This window comes from Aspergillus welwitschiae (assembly GCF_003344945.1).
Source record: "Aspergillus welwitschiae strain CBS 139.54b unplaced genomic scaffold BDQ94scaffold_9, whole genome shotgun sequence".
NCBI lineage: Eukaryota > Fungi > Ascomycota > Eurotiomycetes > Eurotiales > Aspergillaceae > Aspergillus > Aspergillus welwitschiae.
Window position 1 is genome coordinate 484,736 of NW_020798703.1, and position 17,225 is coordinate 501,960.

At 48.3% G+C, this 17,225-nt stretch overlaps 8 protein-coding genes and 1 non-coding gene across 9 annotated transcripts; 6 read left to right on the plus strand and 3 right to left on the minus strand.

Annotated features, from left to right (window-relative positions):
* Positions 1–235: 235 nt before the first annotated feature.
* On the plus strand, positions 236–309 carry BDQ94DRAFT_t99. Its single transcript has one exon. It is a non-coding gene; the product is annotated as a tRNA-Val (tRNA).
* A 1,866-nt stretch (positions 310–2,175) lies between these two features.
* BDQ94DRAFT_168522 (MDR family NADP-dependent oxidoreductase) lies at positions 2,176–3,213 on the plus strand (the record flags this gene model as incomplete). Its single annotated transcript, XM_026771082.1, has 1 exon — positions 2,176–3,213. One exon carries the CDS (start codon positions 2,176–2,178, stop codon positions 3,211–3,213), a length of 1,038 nt encoding a protein of 345 aa, XP_026628530.1.
* Positions 3,214–3,598: 385 nt separating this feature from the next.
* BDQ94DRAFT_139720 (type 1 glutamine amidotransferase domain-containing protein) lies at positions 3,599–4,447 on the plus strand. The gene has a single exon (XM_026765487.1). It carries the CDS (start codon positions 3,700–3,702, stop codon positions 4,396–4,398), a length of 699 nt encoding a protein of 232 aa, XP_026628531.1. The 5' UTR covers positions 3,599–3,699; the 3' UTR covers positions 4,399–4,447.
* Positions 4,448–4,535: 88 nt separating this feature from the next.
* BDQ94DRAFT_168524 (flavin-containing monooxygenase) lies at positions 4,536–6,578 on the minus strand (the record flags this gene model as incomplete). The annotated part of the gene is made up of 7 exons (XM_026771083.1): positions 4,536–4,724; positions 4,781–4,885; positions 4,953–5,100; positions 5,149–5,486; positions 5,542–5,870; positions 5,932–6,333; positions 6,392–6,578. The coding sequence occupies 7 exons, from the start codon at positions 6,576–6,578 to the stop codon at positions 4,536–4,538; spliced, it is 1,698 nt and encodes a 565-aa protein (XP_026628532.1).
* A 675-nt stretch (positions 6,579–7,253) lies between these two features.
* BDQ94DRAFT_186322 (uncharacterized protein) lies at positions 7,254–8,423 on the minus strand (the record flags this gene model as incomplete). The annotated part of the gene is made up of 3 exons (XM_026775123.1): positions 8,290–8,423; positions 7,966–8,247; positions 7,254–7,888 (listed from the first exon to the last, which is right to left on the minus strand). Exons 1-3 carry the CDS (start codon positions 8,363–8,365, stop codon positions 7,254–7,256), a joined length of 993 nt encoding a protein of 330 aa, XP_026628533.1. The 5' UTR covers positions 8,366–8,423.
* A 382-nt stretch (positions 8,424–8,805) lies between these two features.
* BDQ94DRAFT_168526 (alpha/beta-hydrolase) lies at positions 8,806–9,843 on the plus strand (the record flags this gene model as incomplete). The annotated part of the gene is made up of 1 exon (XM_026771084.1): positions 8,806–9,843. The coding sequence occupies one exon, from the start codon at positions 8,806–8,808 to the stop codon at positions 9,841–9,843; it is 1,038 nt and encodes a 345-aa protein (XP_026628534.1).
* Positions 9,844–10,602: 759 nt separating this feature from the next.
* Positions 10,603–11,845, plus strand: BDQ94DRAFT_168527 (NADP-dependent oxidoreductase; the record flags this gene model as incomplete). The annotated part of the gene is made up of 4 exons (XM_026771085.1): positions 10,603–10,778; positions 10,834–11,120; positions 11,175–11,306; positions 11,367–11,845. 4 exons carry the CDS (start codon positions 10,603–10,605, stop codon positions 11,843–11,845), a joined length of 1,074 nt encoding a protein of 357 aa, XP_026628535.1.
* An 851-nt stretch (positions 11,846–12,696) lies between these two features.
* Positions 12,697–14,194, plus strand: BDQ94DRAFT_168528 (FMN binding oxidoreductase; the record flags this gene model as incomplete). Its single annotated transcript, XM_026771086.1, has 6 exons — positions 12,697–12,796; positions 12,850–13,260; positions 13,333–13,352; positions 13,416–13,652; positions 13,731–14,084; positions 14,135–14,194. 6 exons carry the CDS (start codon positions 12,697–12,699, stop codon positions 14,192–14,194), a joined length of 1,182 nt encoding a protein of 393 aa, XP_026628536.1.
* A 651-nt stretch (positions 14,195–14,845) lies between these two features.
* BDQ94DRAFT_139723 (uncharacterized protein) lies at positions 14,846–16,440 on the minus strand. The gene has a single exon (XM_026765488.1). It carries the CDS (start codon positions 16,247–16,249, stop codon positions 15,191–15,193), a length of 1,059 nt encoding a protein of 352 aa, XP_026628537.1. The 5' UTR covers positions 16,250–16,440; the 3' UTR covers positions 14,846–15,190.
* Between the last annotated feature and the right edge of the window lie 785 nt (positions 16,441–17,225).

Here is a 17,225-nt window from a genome sequence, read left to right on the forward strand (position 1 = left end):
GACCTCTAACGTCTTTTGATGTAGGCCACACAATGAGATACTGCAGTATAGATAAACCAAAAGGTGCATATTAATTACCCAAGATTGAAAATACCACATCCAAACAGCCGGAAGCTCCGCTAAACATCCTGAACTAAGTAATCATCCTTGAATCGATTACTTCTCGATGAGCAAATTTGCACAAAAGATTGCATAGGCTTCTATAGCAAAAGTTAAAGCGCTTTCTCAACAAGTTGGCCGGATGGTGTAGTTGGTTATCACGTATCGTTAACACCGATAAGGTCCTGGGATCGAGCCCCAGTCTGGTCATCTTTTTGCTCATGCTCCTTTTTTGCCCCACATACGGTTTTCCATATTGTGAAGCATACAGTATCCACACTCACCAAAACAAGTCTACAAGACCACCCAACTAGCGACAGTAACACTCAGGAGACCTCCCCGAGCGGCTCATATAACTGTGCGGTCCTCGCCAGCCTCCATCCCAGGTTTCTTGAACACTCAGCCATAGTTCACCATGCACCATGTTAGCAGAAGAAAATAACATTAAGTCATCACATCAGGTAATGGATACAGCCGAGGCAACTTGACGCCTATCGGTTGCAGCAAGGGCAACAGCACATTTGAGAGAGGAGTGGGCCATAGCATTAAATCCCGTCGGCGAGGAGGAGTTTAGCAGCGCGCACATTGGCAGAACAGAAGTAAAATGAGTCAATGACCGCATATTGCTGGGGACACCACCAGAATCAGATCAAAGGGATCAATAAAGACCATGGCTCAGATCCCTGTAATCTTGGCCCGAAAGCCACTGGCGCATGATGCTCCATATGCCCCTGCCTCGGGCTTGCAGATGATAACACTCTACAGGCCTCACCCTGTTCATGTGATGTAGTTTACTCTGGGTGGGGAGGGCTTGGAAAGCTGGTAATCCGTTTTTCCACGTCTAAGCAGTCATTTCGAAGCTAGTTTGATTTTTGAGATGAACTGAGCTACACTAAGATGATCCTGTCCTCCATCTACTATGCGGCGTGAAAATGACGATGAAGGTTCAGGCTAGAAGTAGGATCCCAATATACACGATACAGTACAAAGGAAGAGGAATAGAGCAATGGTTAGAAATATTGTCGGAACGCTACGTCCAGTGCTTCATGTTGAGATCAACATAATAATAGGATGTTCAGGTAGTAGCCACTGAGGAGTGAGTCGCAGCAAGTTTCAGTTCAAAACAAATAGCAAGGTTCTGGTTGCGAGAATACTTGGAAAGTGGACATAATTTAATGCTTTTCGGTTATGCTTTTCTCGCCATTCACGAAGTCAGTGCCGAGGGGTTCTTCAGTTGCTCCGTCATTTTTGATTTTTCCTTCTCTTGTACTAAAGTGACACGCATTCAATGTTTCATCTGTCGACCCTGCATACTGATAGATCTGGTGGGCGCAGCTACCCGTCTTGCCAATCTATCATTCTGGTCTGTTTGCTTGCTGCCCGCGTACTCAACTATTTTCTGCTCTTTTAGCTATTATGAATGGCCAAAGCGTACACCGGACAAGCACATTTAGATATCTTAACCATTGGCCTTGTATTCAAACGCGCAGCTGTCCTAACATGTTGATGCCAATGGTGACGAGAGGTGTTAAGAAAGAGCTTTCTTGTCTTCGTCCCTCCGTCACAGTCGGTACTGAGATTATGTGGGTATAATTTTATGGAACGGATAATCAGTTACTATTGCCGGCAAAGGCAAAGTTTTCGGTGGCGTCTACCTGTTATTCGACGTTCGGAGCAACAAACTATCCGTTACCAGGAACTCCCCCCAATGCCCCGTGGTTAACAATCTCCACTTTGTAGATTTTCGTCAACTCCCCAAGTATGTACCCAACACCCAACCACCCATGAAACTTGCCCGACGGCGAGGTGTTTTAATTTCTCCGACGCATAAATGCCTCCCCGTTAGAATGTGGATATCTCCTTAACATATCTCGCTTTGTTATGGTCCCCTAAAGCCAGCACAATAGAAACAGATCTGTAGTATATAAATACAAGCTACTGACCAGCAAAATGCACTCGGTCGTTGTCTCGAAATCTCCCCAGCTATTTGATATCAGCTCGTGAGCGAACCCTCTCTCTCAAGAACCGAGATCTACCCTTCTCTTTTCTAAAGTCCTACATCCACAACCGACGACAATGTCTCTTAACAGAGCCCTAATCTTCAAAAAAGTCCCTACTGGCTCCCTCCCAGTCCCAGGAGAAGACCTCGCCACCGAGCCAGTCACCCAGTGCGATCTCAACAGCGCCCCGGCAAATGGCATCCTGGTGCAGTCCCTCTACGCAAGTTTCGACCCCTACATGCGAGGCCGCATGCGCGGCGCCGAACGAAAATCATATGTACCAGCATACAAGCTCGGCACGCCCGTTGACACCTTCGCCATCGGCAAGGTTCTCAAGACTAACAACCCAGCCTACCAAGAGGGCCAGCTTGTTATCGGAGAACTACCTATCCAGGAATACGTTGCCGTCGAGGAGACATCCATCAGCCGCGTGCGGCCCCTGGACAATCCCCTCGGGTTAGAAGACGTGCGTGTGTTCCTAGGCCCGCTAGGAATGCCCGGACTTACGGCCTACTCGTCACTGTACAAGATCGGGAAACCCAAGCGCGGCGAGACGATATTCGTCTCTGCGGCAAGTGGTGCCGTGGGACAGCTTGTAGGACAGCTGGCCAAGCGCGAAGGCCTCCGAGTGATCGGGAGTGTTGGGTCCGATGAAAAGCTCGCGTATATCCTGAACGAGCTGGGCTTTGACGCAGGGTTCAACTACAAACGCGAGAAGCCCCACGAGGCGTTGGCGCGGCTGGCGCCAGAAGGCATCAACATCTACTATGACAATGTGGGCGGCGACCATCTTGAGGCGGCGCTTGATGCCTTGAATGATTTTGGACGCGTGGTGGCGTGTGGGATGATTTCGGACGTCAGTGGGGAGCCGTACCCGGTTAAGAATATTCATGCCGTGATCACGAAGCGCTTGTACATGCAGGGCTTCATTGTGGCGGATGCTGAGTTCGGTCCTGCGTATTTCATGGAGCATCAGGCGAATGTGCCGAGATGGATCAAGGACGGCTCGATCAAGTGTCTCTTCCATGAAACTGTTGGCGTTGAGAACGCTGCGGAGGGGCTGGTGGGGATCTTCGAGGGGAAGAACAAGGGGAAGGCCTTGTTGAAGTTTTGAGTAAAGGGACCAAAACGATAGATCATGGAGTTCTGTCTGGGGCTCTGTAGGTAGTAACTACACAAGTTCCGATATGAAATAGAATTAAAAAATCACTCTACAGTCAGTGGCCCACGCTTTACTTAGTTACTGAAGTGGCTTGGTTCAGTCGACCATTTCTGGATCCCGTGAAGTCCCAGAGCTCCCCTCGGAACAAACTCGTCCAGCAAAAGACGAGCCAACTATCTGAAGTGGAGACGTGAAGAAGAGGATCCGCCGGTCGGGGAGTTATTCCCCCGACTTCGACCCATAAAACAAGGTTTATGTGGTTCGACTAATACTGTTCCGTCGATCCAAACCAAAGGATGTCATGGTGTCATGAATATACTGTATATCCCTTCGAACCTTCACAACCCTAGTCTTGAATATAAAAGGATCTGTTTCAGTCTCCAACGTCCTCACCTCCGTAAACACAGTTCCTACACACAGTTTCCTACATAATAAGGAATGTCAAGACCCAAGCGTATCTTACACGTCGTCACCAACGTCGGGCACTACGACGATCCATCCCACCCGACAGGTCTGTGGTTGACTGAGCTCACACACGCATGGGATGTCTTCGAGGCGAGCGGATATACCCAAACCATCGTCAGCCCAGCGGGCGGCCACTGCCCCCTTGAGCCTCGGTCTCTGAAGTTTCCTAATGTCGACAGGACGGCGAAAGCGTGGCAAGCGGACGTGGAACGGATGGCGTTGCTCCAGAACACATTCAGCCCCGAGCAAATCAAGTCGGCCGATTTCGACGCGATCTACTTCACGGGGGGCCACGGGGTGATGTACGATTTCAAAGACAGCGAAGGCCTACAGCGCATCACGCGGGAGATTTTCGAGCGCGGCGGGGTCGTGGCCTCGGTGTGCCATGGATGCTGCGGCCTGTTAAACACCACGCTTTCTGACGGGTCGTACTTGGTGGCTGGGCGCAAGTTGACGGGGTTCTCGTGGAGGGAGGAATTGCTGGCGCGCGTGAATAAGCTGGTGCCCTACAATGTGGAGGAAGAGCTGAAGAAGCGCGGTGCCCGCTATATGAAGGCGACACTGCCATTTACCTCCTATGCTGTGAACGACGGTAACTTGGTGACGGGGCAGAACCCTGGGTCGGCGAAGGAGACTGCGAAAAAGGTAGTTAAGGTTCTAAGTGGGTCGTGACTAGCAAGTGTAATGTTTATCGGTGGTGGGAAACCCACACAACTGGGACTGAAACAATCCTAATATAATAATCGATTTTCAAATTCTATACTGAATAATACAAAAGTCTCAACACAGACAACAGCCCTTCCTCCACTCTAATGTCTGGATAGCGTATCAGATGCATATCCATGAATGAACGAGAGTATCTTGTTGCCAAACTCCAGGCTCCTGGGGACAGCAGCCAAAAGTATCTCCTTGTAGGCCAAGGAGACGCCCAACCCAAGCATAAACGGCAAGCTCAGCCAATATTTGCTGGTCCCAGACTTTGCGCCACCTGGCCGTGTCTAGAAAAGCATTAATTTGTGGTCCTTAGCATCGGTAAAATTGAGACGTAACGTACCTTCTTAATCCAATGGGACTTGATTGGAAATAAACTCCTGTACCAGAAATAGGCTTGAGTCCAAGGATAAGCCATCGCATTCCAATTCTTCTCATTTATATACCACTTAACACAGAGTTAGATATACTGTAAATCCCGTGAACACGCAATGATGGAAGAGAAAGCAACTTACTGATTGACAACCAGCATTCCAAACTCGCTTTTGTAAGGCACCTTGAACCGCCTTGGAATACTCGTCTTCCGCAGTCGGAGAAAGCTCGACGGCGTCTGCTCGTTTATCGAAGACTGGCTTAAGGACACGGAGTGCGTAGTTGACGGAGCTTCAGCGTGGTTAGTTGGGAATCGAGTCCGCGAATCAGTGCGCTTACTTTTCTGCAGCCATCAATGCCGAAGTATGGCCAGTCCCTGCGTTGGGCCCGAAGAGCATGAAGAAGTTTGGGAAGCCACTCATGGCAGAGCTGTTATAAGCTTCGGGCCCATCATATCTCTTCCAGTGGTCATGCAGGCTTCCATCGCGGCCCACGATGTCCATGAAGGGCGTGAATTGGTTTGTTTCGAAACCCGTCGCTAAGACAATGACGTCGGCAGGAATGACTCCATCGGAAGTTCGCACGCCTTCTGGAACGATCTCAAGAATTTTGGCCATTGTGAGATCAAGATTGGCACTGTGAAGGGATTCGAGATATCCGTCATTGAAAATCCGTCGCTAGTAAAATCAGTGTCAGTGTCTAGGTCTTGCAGCTTCACCGAGTCTAACGCACCTTGCATCCCACCTCGAAGTCCGGAATCAGGATATCGTGGTACTTGGCTGGCGCGGTATCTCTCATATATTTTTCGACCTCCCTTCTGCGCTTCTGCCGCAGCCTTGCGGCACGAGCTGTCATTGGGAACAGGCGAAAGCCATTCTCAGCCAGCAGGAAAATATGCAATCGATGGAGCTTCATTGCGAAAGGAACGTACTGGAAGATCCACTGCAAAACCTTGGGGTAGGTGAAATTGGTCGCAGGGAAGATCCAGTGTTGGGATCGAATAATCTGCGTCACATGCTTCGTCTGCTTGACAAGAGCAGGTACAATCTGCGCTGCGGTGCCTACATCGACGTAAGGAAAATGAGAGAAGACCCCCAGTAAAGCAGTTTTAGTGCAGCTCACATCCATTTCCAATAACCACGACCCTCTTGCCCTTTAGACTGACGCTGTGGTCCCATTGCGCCGAATGGAACATGGCACCTTCGAATGATGAAGATCCAGGGAAATTGCACGATCGCGGCTGCGCAAAGTGACCTGTAGCGGAAAAAAGGACCTGGCATTCGTGTGCCCATTCTGCCCCAGTATCGACGTTGCGCAGCAACAGAAGCCATCGCGATGCATCTTCACGCCATATACACTGTTTGACCTCTGTGCAGAAATTCATTTTCTGTCTCAGTCCATAATCGGCAACAACGCCATCCTGATATGACTTGATCTCTTTCTGCGAGGGCATCAGCTTGCTCCAGCGAGCGTTAGGCGCAAATGAGAAGCTGTATAAGGCACTAGGCACATCGCATGCACAACCTACGAACCATCAGTATCGTCACGGCGGAAGCGGGTTGAGAAATAATCATTCTCGTACCGGGGTAGGTATTGATATGCCACGTTCCACCACAGTCGGCCTGGCGCTCGAAGTATTGGATGTCCTCTAAGCCATACCATCTTTTCAGCGTGGCTCCCAGCGCAATGCCACTTGCTCCGGCCCCAATGCAAGCCACTTGGCTGTAAGAGGGGAGAGAGCTAGCGTGGATAGGACTTGCGTCTGGCATATTTGGGTAACCATCCGATCTGGTGATTGAAGATGCTTGTATTGAGTCCCATTGTTATATATTATCCAATCGCAAGCGTTTCGGGAGCCCAGAAGAGTAGGAAGTTGCCTCGGCAGTAGGGTTATACCTTCCAGTGATGATTATGTCTGGCTGCTTCGGACGAATATCAAACCGAACATACCCAACGGGAGCAAGGTTATCCCGCCGCCCCGGCTGGGACCATAGAAAGCATAATCCGCATAATTCGCATTATCACCGAGGACCGAGAACAATTTGCCTTCAGGGGCTGATAATCTAAGCCCAAATCGTCCGAGATTTGCCACATCCTGTATATCGAGCGGTAATTGTATGCATGTAGTTGCAATTACAGTTATAATTCCCTGCAACGTGCATTTCTACATATCTCGGGTGCACGTCATCCTGCCTGACCGTTATGACAGTAATTTAAATATTGTTGGAGCTCGGTTGTATGGCTGCGGCGCTAGGTTGCATGTAGCCAGTGCATCAGATAACCCACACTGGGCGACTGCAAATCTGAGCCCACCGCAGGACTCGTAGATAGAGAATACGAAACGTTTCTGACCGATTTTCTAGGCCACCTAGCAGGCAGTGCCTGTCAATATTGACTATGAAATACTCTTTACCAGCACCTTTCGCTTACCGATGTCCATAGTTTCAAGAAGGAGCCTTGGAAGCCTTCAGAAAAATCTCCTCCGTATGCTTCCACACCATATCATCAACACCCTTTTTCCGATACTCCTCGAGGAGCCTCCGATTGCCCACCTCAGACCCGTCCCAGTTCAGTATCATAGCACCCCCTTTGCCATCTCCAGTGGTACTCTTCGCAGACGTAGAGAGCTCTCTACTCGTTGCCGCAAAAAGACTCCGCTCGCCGCTCTCCTTCTCCGACACCATCCACGGCCGACCTAGAAACATTACGGCCTTGACAATGCAGCCTACGAATCGGCCCGATTCGCGAGAGATCCCCGAATTCACAATCCCAGGATACGTGTGGATAAATGTCGTCGACGGATACCGCGACGCAAACTCTTCGACCATTAAGGATGTCATGGTTGTTGCGTGGACATCGCAATTCTCGACCCCGTAGTGATTCTGCAGGTCGAGATCGTCTAGATATAGCTCTGTTTCGTGGCCACCGCCTAGAACGGATATAACCCGGGAGAGGTTACGACTACCCTCAGAACCAAGGTTGCAGCTGGCGCGGGTCAACTGCGGCATTAGGTTGTGGATGAAGCGCATGCGAGCGTAGTAATGGAGACTGAGCTTTTTGTCGAGGCCTTCCGCAGTGTCTGTATGTATGGCGAATTAGATTAGATTGCGAAGGTAACTATTTAAGGTCCAGGGACGACTCGACTCTTAGACGCACCTTCTCTACTACGGTTGAGCGTAAAAATACCGCAGCTGAGGAATAACACGTTGACATGGTTGACCTGGCTTCGTATCACGGCACATGTCGAGTCCACCTCCTTCAATAGCGATACGTCCGCTTTGAGAAATCTAATCTGGGAGCTCGGATTCACCGACTTCAAGTCGTCAATGATCTCTGTTGCGCGAATCTCGTTGCGGCCAACTAGATAGACTGTCGGAGATAAAGTATGGCGGACGAATTCACGCGCAGCGTAGAGTCCAATTCCACTCGTACCACCGACTGGAACATCAGCTACAGCGTCTCAAGAGGGGTTGAACGCACCAAATACAGCAACGAGTCCCGTGCCGAGATCTTCTAAATTGCTGTTGTGAGCGCGGACAGCTTCAAGGGATACCATGTTCTCTGGACTCTCGGTGTTTGGTGTATGAGATACTACAGGTTGACTGATATTCACCAGTCCGGCCACGGTGATAGCTTCATGTGAAGTAGGCTTGGTTAAAGCATTGCAAGAAGGCTTAAAGTTCTGAAGTGGCATTCCATTACTGATGAATTTAGTTCCGGCTTGACAAGCCCCCATAGATACCAGTAGTGGGTCTGTGGGCGGAGAGATTGTTCGCCCGACTGCTCTTCACCCCTAAGTAGGTGGACCAACTAGTTCTATTGCAATCACCTGCATTCCTCGGATCTCTATCTCGGTACAAGATGCTTACTGTTCCCATGTGGCCGTAGGTACGTAGTATGGACGCTAAATCTAGCCATCCGAACCTGATACAGACATTCTACTCTATTGCCCCCCACCCCCAAAGCCAAAAAACAAAGAACAAAACTCCCACCGCAATGGCATTCGAATCCCTCGCATTCCACACCAAACTACGCATCCTTCGATGGCTAACTCGACTTCTAGCCTGGCTAGATCGCAAAAGACATCCAGTTTCAACAATTACCCCGACCTCCCAAATATCCATCCCGTCCACCCTGTCCGCCTTCCCGGGCAATTTCGACCTACACATCTACCACCCTCCCGGATACAACCAGTCCTCCACGGAGAAAGGAGAAGCCCCCTACCCTGTAGTGATCGTACTACACGGAGGCGGATGGTGCGTAGGGCACGCGCGCCATGACGAACGCTTCATCGAGACAGTCACGCAGCGCGGTAGAGCCGTCGTGGTAGCCGTCAACTACCGCCTTGCGCCAGAGCACGCCTACCCGGTACCTTTACTTGATTGCGTGGACGCCATGCTCTACATATGGAAGAACGCTACAGCAATGGGAGTCGACAAACACCGCACGTTCATCACGGGGTTCAGCGTCGGCGGGCAGATGGCGTTCGCGTCTCAATACTGGCTTGCGCAGGCCATCGCCCAGCATGAACATCCGCAAATTGATCGCGCCTCGCTAGGCACTGTCAAAGCCATAACGGCATTCTACCCGCCTATGGACCTCACGAAAACCCGTGCTCAGCGCGCAGCATCGAACCCGGCATTTATGGCATTGAAAAAGAAACCCGCCTCCTCGTCCAAATTGATAGGCGATATCTTTGACCGCGCGTATTTCTGGAACTTGCCCGATACGATAGATAAGAGCCAGATCTGCATTTCGCCAGGACTAGCTCCGTTGGAGATGATGAGCAGGGCGTTGCCGAATCACATATATGTCAAACTTGCTGGCTTAGACCCCTTGTTGGCGGAAGGGAAAGCGGCGGCTGCTCAATTCGAAGCCGCGGGGAAGCATGTTGAGTGTGAAGTGGTCGAGAATGTGCCGCACTATTGGGACCATTTGGGTAAGACGGAGCATGAGAAAACGCTTCGGTCAAGAGTCTATGAGAAGGCAGCGGACGAGATGGAGGAGGTGTTAAGAAATGTGAATAAACTGTAGGTAGGTCTTTCCTACTGGTTGGGTGGTTTTGTTGGACTTTTGCTTGTCTCTTTGATCACAAATTTTACTTGACGCGTATACTTACTACAGATGCAATAAATCGCCTATAATCTCTAAACAGAGCAATTACTCTTTAGTACTATAGAACGTTCTAGACAAGGCAAATTGTTCGGTCCGAGGACCTGGGAAACCGGAACCTCCACGTCGTCCTTGATCCTGCTCGTCGCTGTTAAGTATTCTTCTATACGGGGCGATGCATGCTTCAAAATCTGCCAGTTTTAATCGATCGCGATCAAGTAAATGGTTTCGGGTCGTAGGTCGCCGTGTGCGAGATTAAGCGATTCTAGAATAGCAACGGCTTGAGCGAGGTCGTTCATCCATGTCTTTCGTAGGAGTAGTGATGTTCAAGTTTCTCCACTTTTGTCACTACACCTGTCTGCTGGTCGCGAGTATGATTGTGTTGTATTCTCGAACAGAGAGTTACATCTAAATGACAGACACTGCCTGCTGGGTGGACTAGAGAGTCGGGTGAAAATGCTTGTATTCGGAAACGAATTTCCCTGGGATCAAAACCTATGACTAAGAAAAGGGTCCAACGTAACTTTAACCTCCGCTTCCGTCGGGCAGATTGAAACGCCGACTCAAATAAGCTTTCGGCACGATTGGCTGATGCACCGCCACTTCCTGACTTACTTAACAGGCATTCCATTCCTTACACGTTTGGACTCAAAGCAATTCGCTCTCATGCTACCAACCAAGATGCGTTCTGTCTACATTACAGAACATACGGCGCCCGATCAATACCAGCTGGGCGATGTGCCCTCGCTGGTCGTGGAGAAGCCCACCGACATCTTGATCAAGGTTCATGCCGCCAGCATCAACCCGATAGATGTGAAGAAAGCCTCGGGGGCAACGAAAATGGTTCTGAAGGATAGGTACGAACTTAATCTCCATGACAATTTTTCTTTTTGGTCTAATCTTAATGAGCAGCTTTCCGTATAAAATTGGCTACGACTGTGCCGGCACGGTGGTCAACATTGGATCTCAGGTAACACGGTTTCAGGCCGGTGACGAGGTCTTCGTGCGATTACCAGAATGCCACCGCGGATCATGGAGCGAGCTCGCCCGATCGACTGAAGACTTTGTCGCATTGAAGCCGAAGAATCTGTCTATGGAAGACGCCGCGTCAATTCCATTAGCGGCCATGACATCCCTGCAGGCGCTGCGTGGCTACGAAGGCGATCTCGCGGGTAAGACGGTTTTCATACCCGCTGGTCGTAAGTTCCCTATTCGGTTATCACAAGCTAGTCACTTAACTAACCTTGACACAGTTGGCGGAACTGGCATTTTCGCATGCCAGCTCGCAAAAAATATCTTCAAAGCCGGCAAGGTGATTACCACGGTTTCCACCCAGAAGGTTCCCAAGGTGAAAGAGCTGTTGGGAGAGGGGATAGTAGACGAGAGTAAGTAGACACCGGCCCTGGTCTGATTGATATTACCAGAAGACTCACAAATGATTTCAGTCATTGACTACAGAAAGTCCGATCCTAAGGAAGTCATCCCCAAGGGATCTGTCGATTTTATCTTCGACACGACGGGTAGTGCAATGGAATATCTGAGTCTAGTCCGACCGAAAGGAGCCATTATTACGGTCTCTATATTGACCTCTGGAGACGTTCTTCAAAACTCAAGCGTTATGCGCCGGTCGCCCGACAAGAACGATAAAGCAACAGTGCCCTTCCCTCTTCGGATTGCATTGAACGTGATGGATCGAATCCGAGTAGCTCGTGCATCTCGTTATGGGGTCAAATACGCATCCATCTTCTTGGAACCAAATGCTGCTGATTTAAATTCAATTCGGGGATGGGTGGAGGCCGGGAAGTTGAGAACGGTTGTGGGAACGAAGGCAAGTTTTAATGATATTAAGGCAGTCCGGGATGCTTGTCAAGTAGTGTATGATGGGAAGGGAGGCGTTGGCAAGTCTGTGATTGTGTTTGATTAATATAATTTCGCTGTATAATTAGGAAGTTCTTCAGACAGGCTAATTCTACTACAATTTTCTGAAATTCTTGCAGGGTCTTATTGGGACACCAGCTAATTGCATATTTTGAAGTCAATTGACGCATACCAAAATACAAACCCACCCAGTGTAGAAGAATAAGAAGAAAATTTGCTCCCTTCTTCAGGTAATATAGAACGACAATGTGTGCTCAATACGCTCTATTGCCATTGCATGAATACGGCCATAATTTCAAGATATTGTGAAGACTAAAATAAAAAAATATAAAGACCGAGCAAAACTGCCATTCGGAAAAATAAGAGTAGCATGGGAAAAATAGGGTTCAGCTAATGATGCAGTTCAGTCTCCACTTATGGCGCCTTCAAACTATGTGGCGGATGGATTGTTGGTCCGATGCCCGTGATAAATTGACAACTGACAAGCCTTGGGTGGGTCCGCACTCCAAAGTGGATCTTCTCAGAATGAATCTCGTATTATTCGTCACAAGCCATATGAGGATAGGAATCGAAAAGCAGAAGCAAATTGATAATCGTGGCCGACGAAGACCTCGGCAGTACCTAAGATCCTAGGCTTTTCAGTTTTCTTTCTCTCTCTAAGGTTCAGATCTAGAGAATCAATACCAACAATGGCTATATTTTGAATCGCTTTCCTGGATAGGACGGGAAATCAATGAAATAAATATTGACAAAATATAGTTCTTTGAGGATGAGCACAGCTATCAAGGAACCCCTTAAGCTACCATGCGGGTTGGTTTTTCCCAATCGCTTAGTGAAGGTACCGCAGATGATCACTCTACGGATTCTATAGTAAGTAATACCCTCGTCCAGGCTGCTATGGCCGAAGGACTAGCAGAAGGAAGCCACCTACCAGGCCCAAGGATATCTCGAGTCTACGGCGAATGGGCAAACGGCGGATGGGGTGCTCTTCTCACTGGTATGATTCAACGACCCCGAAATAATTCGGCTTAAAATCTAACACCATAAAAGGAAACGTACAGGTCGATGTTCGTCACCTAGGAGGCAATGGCGATCTAGCCACGAGTGAGTCTCATGAAAACGATCACCATTCAATGGATACATGGAGGCTATACGCAGAAAGCTGTCAAAAACACGGCACCCCTGCCATCGCTCAAATATGCCATCCAGGCCGGCAGTCGCCGAGAGGGGCCGGAGAACGAGGCTTCTTCGAAAGAACGATCGCTCCAAGCGAAGTGCCACTTGATGTAGGAAGTGGTTGGGTCGCGAATGCTATCAGGGATCTTATTTTCGGGGTCCCAAAGGCAATGTCGCGCTCTGATATAGACCGTGTGATTGCCCAGTTTGTAACATGTGCTCGCATTCTCGCTCGTTGTGGCTTTTCTGGAATCGAGATTCACGCGGCGCATGGTTACCTTTTGTGTAAGCTTTACTTTCTTCAGTTCATGCTGGTATTATGAGCGTGCGTACACGGTTGACTGATACTGGATATAGCGCAATTTCTCTCACCCCGAGTAAGCGTGATATACCCACAGACGAAACTACAGTTTACTTAATATGTGTTCTTACTCGAACAGAGCAACATCCGTCAAGATGAATATGGCGGCAGCGCAGAGCGGCGAGCGCGTATTGTCCTCGAGATCATCCAACAAATTCGAAATGCCGTTCCTGCAACCTTTTGCATCGGGATCAAGTTGAACTCCGCTGATCTTAACACATCAGAATGTGAAGACACAATGACTCAAATTCGTCTTTTCGCAGACGCCGGTATCGATTTCCTTGAAATATCTGGTGGATCATATGAAGACCCAACTGTACGCATCCACGGAATAATAAGCAATAATCCAGTTCTAGAAATATAGATCAACCCACTGACAGGCTAACAAAAGCAGATGATGGGCCGCGGTGTCCGCGACGAATCCAGCCGCGGCAAAAGCCAAAGTACCGAATCCCGCGAAGCCTTCTTCCTAGACTTCGCAAGACAGACAAGAAAGCAGTTCCCAAACTTGATTCTCCTTCTCACTGGAGGATTCCGGAGCCGGAAAGGAATCGAGGGCGCGCTGACTAGCGGCGCATGCGATCTGGTCGGCATCGGCCGTCCAGCAGTGCTGAAGCCAGATTTCCCGCGGCTCATGATGGACGATATGTACACTGATCAAGAAGCGCGGGTGGTATTCTCCAAAGTGCAAGTACCTTTCTTGGCGAGCCTACTCAAAATGCGCATGTTAGGTGGAGGGGCAGAGACGGTAAGTTTACATCCGCCGATGGTTGATGGATTAGTGCTGATATAACGAAGCGGTATTTCCGGGACCAGATCCAGCGTATAGCTACGGGCTTACTTCCGTATGCGCCATGAGCTTTGATTCCTTTGCGTAAATAAATATCGGATGTATTTAAGCAATTAGAAATCACTTGTAAATAAAGGGATAATTCTGACACAGATACGGAGGATACAAAGATAGTTTATCAAGGGCCAATAAAGCTTCTTATCTAAGATGTTGAATATACTTAGGAACTTTCTCTAACTCAGGAATATGGCAATTGTGTCGGGAGAGATAGCGTACCCTCTCGGGATAAACCTCCGGGAAGGCATTTTCATACAGCTCCCAGCTTTTACAGTGAATCTTACATAAACTTTAACGCATCCTTTCGGATTGCAGGAGGGCCTTTCTGAAGGACACCATCGCCGCGTAAGACAGCTTCATGCTGTTCTTTCGTAAGCACCCTGGACAAGATTCAACACCGCTTACTGCTACTTGTGGAGGACCCCTCGACACGTCTGAACTCTGTGAAGGCCTCGTAGACCGCGGTTCTCGTGTTTTCTTGCTATTCTGAAAGGAATTCTGGGCGCTGTCTAGGTCTCCTTCGAACTCTTGTGAGAGTTCATATTAAACTAACACCTTTCCCACTAAGCTTATGTGATATATTTCGGTATAAAAGATACCAAATATGGAGTAAACAGCTAATAGCTTTATACAAAAAAAATACTATATAGAAAAAATACACCGAGCCAGCCTATTAGTAATGAATAATTATTTGGACTATCCAATTAATGGTCAGATAGATTGTTACAACAAGACTCTCGAAATATACTCATAATATTATTATAATTATTAATAATTATAATTATGTTAGCTTAGTAAAATCATATTTTCTAAGCCATTTCTTGGTGTTCTGAACCTATGATACTAAATCTGGAACCTGTCCGAACTGTGTGCCCCGTGGATATAAACAGTTGGCTGAAGTCAACCTCAACGAGAAAAATAGAAAGAAAAGCCCATGGGAAATGGATGCGTGCCTTCACAGCTTGTTATGAGAAGCAAGTAATTCTCGATATTAGATGGCCAAAAAACTAGAGTGACGCTGTCTGGGCACTTTTCCAAGACCGATAATGATCCAACAATGTCTGCTCTAGTGGTCTATACACAATATTCAAATCATTCACACTGGGACGATTATCAATGTCGAAGGAAATCCCAAGGTTGAGTCGCAGCCATTTCTGGCTGAATCCAAGTACTGGCCCAGACATGCGTACTAAGGCATTCGGGATTGTATTCTTCGGGATCGTAAAAGACTGTGTAACTGACCGAATGATGCGAGCGAGCTCAACAAAACCATGTGTTGTCTTGTCGGCCAGAATATAGCGGCCATGAGAATCTGGATTCCGGGCCGCTCGAATATGCGCAGTTGCGACGTCTCGTACATCCGCAATTGCGAACCACAAATCAGGCACACCCAGAAAGAGCTGCCCGCGTAGGAGCTGATCCAGTAAAGCCAGACTGCCGGACTCGGAGGTGGGGGATAAGGATGGTCCCAGGACCAGCCCCGGGTTTATGGTGACTAGCTTCCAGCGCCGGGGCGTTGGCTGGGCTTCGTACAATTTCCAGGCCTCTTTTTCAGCGACCACTTTCGAATAGGAATAGGAGTTGTGGGTGACCGAGCTCGTCGTGTTAAAATAGTCCGCGGAGAGCGTCTTATTCTTCATTCCTAGCACATCGGCATTATCACCGAAGATGGCCGCGACAGACGAGGTCAAGACCACCAGGTTGACGGACTCGCATTTGTCGACTGCATCAAGCACATGCTGCGTTCCTTTCAGAGCCGGCTCAACAACCTCTTTCTGGCCGTCGCGAATCTTGTTCTCGATGAAAAACGGCGAGGCGATATGATACACCACCGAACAAACTTTCATTGGGGCTTCAAATGAGCCAGCGACAAGCAAATCTGCTTCGAATAAATGCAGCTTGCCTGGCCATCGCTCTTGCATGTCGAGGAGGTGTCCGATTTTCTTTTTATTCTTAGTGCTGCGAACGGTTGCGTGGACCTGGTCGCCATTTTCAAGAAGTTGTTGGACAACGTGGCTGGCGATGAAGCCGCTCGCGCCTGTTACCATTGAAACGTTGCCTGTCATGTTGATGTGAATGGAATAAGGGGTATAACTTGCTTAGACTTTTAATCCTGTAGCACGACAGGCGAAAAAGAATGCCAGTCGAACCACAGGGAAGACGATTTCTTCCATCCTTAATACCACCATTTGGAATCGCCTTTAAAGGTTATGGCATATAAACCATGGCTCTAGTGGGTCGACCCATCTCATTGTCATTGTTGGATTTCGGGATTGCCACTTCCAGGCAACAGTGGAGACAGACAGTCGGGGCCGGCTGGATAGTCACTCCGATAGCTAAGAAACTCTATTTACTGTGGGGCTTGCGAGCTTCGTATTACCTTCGATAAGGAGTAGCAAGATGCATTGTGGCGAAATTTATACTCTCCGCGTTCGGTAGAGAGAATGAAAATGCCTAAATACGGAGATACATGGCCGAAAATGCAGCAGTCGACTCATACTTTCTATTCTGAGCATTAGCATTCATTGACACCCCAGACTTACAGACTATACCCCTACCAAAGGGACCGACTGGCCATTGCGACGAGAAAAACCGAATCATGCTCCTGGTATAGATGCTCTGCTTCTGATAGCAAGCAGTATTCAGAAATATATAACCAGATTATATAACATAGTTTTATTTACTTTATTTATTTTACTTTGTTTTCCTTATTTTTTCTATTTATATGAATTTTCTTATACTTTTTTCTTTCCCTCCTTATGTTCGATATTATAGTTTACATACACCAAATAACTTAAACATATTTGATCGGCTCTCACATTACTAATTTATATTTCCTACCACTGTTTCTATACTGACTGTGAAGAAAAGAAAAGAAAAGAAGAAAAAAAAAAAAAAAAGAATTTCCCTGTAGACTCTGTTTATTTGGTTAAAGGTCTGTATAGCCACTCAACAACACATCGGGGGCTCGATCCAACTACAATAAAACCAATGCGAATCAATCCAACATGAATGCAGACAGTGAAGTCGAGTAGACAAGGA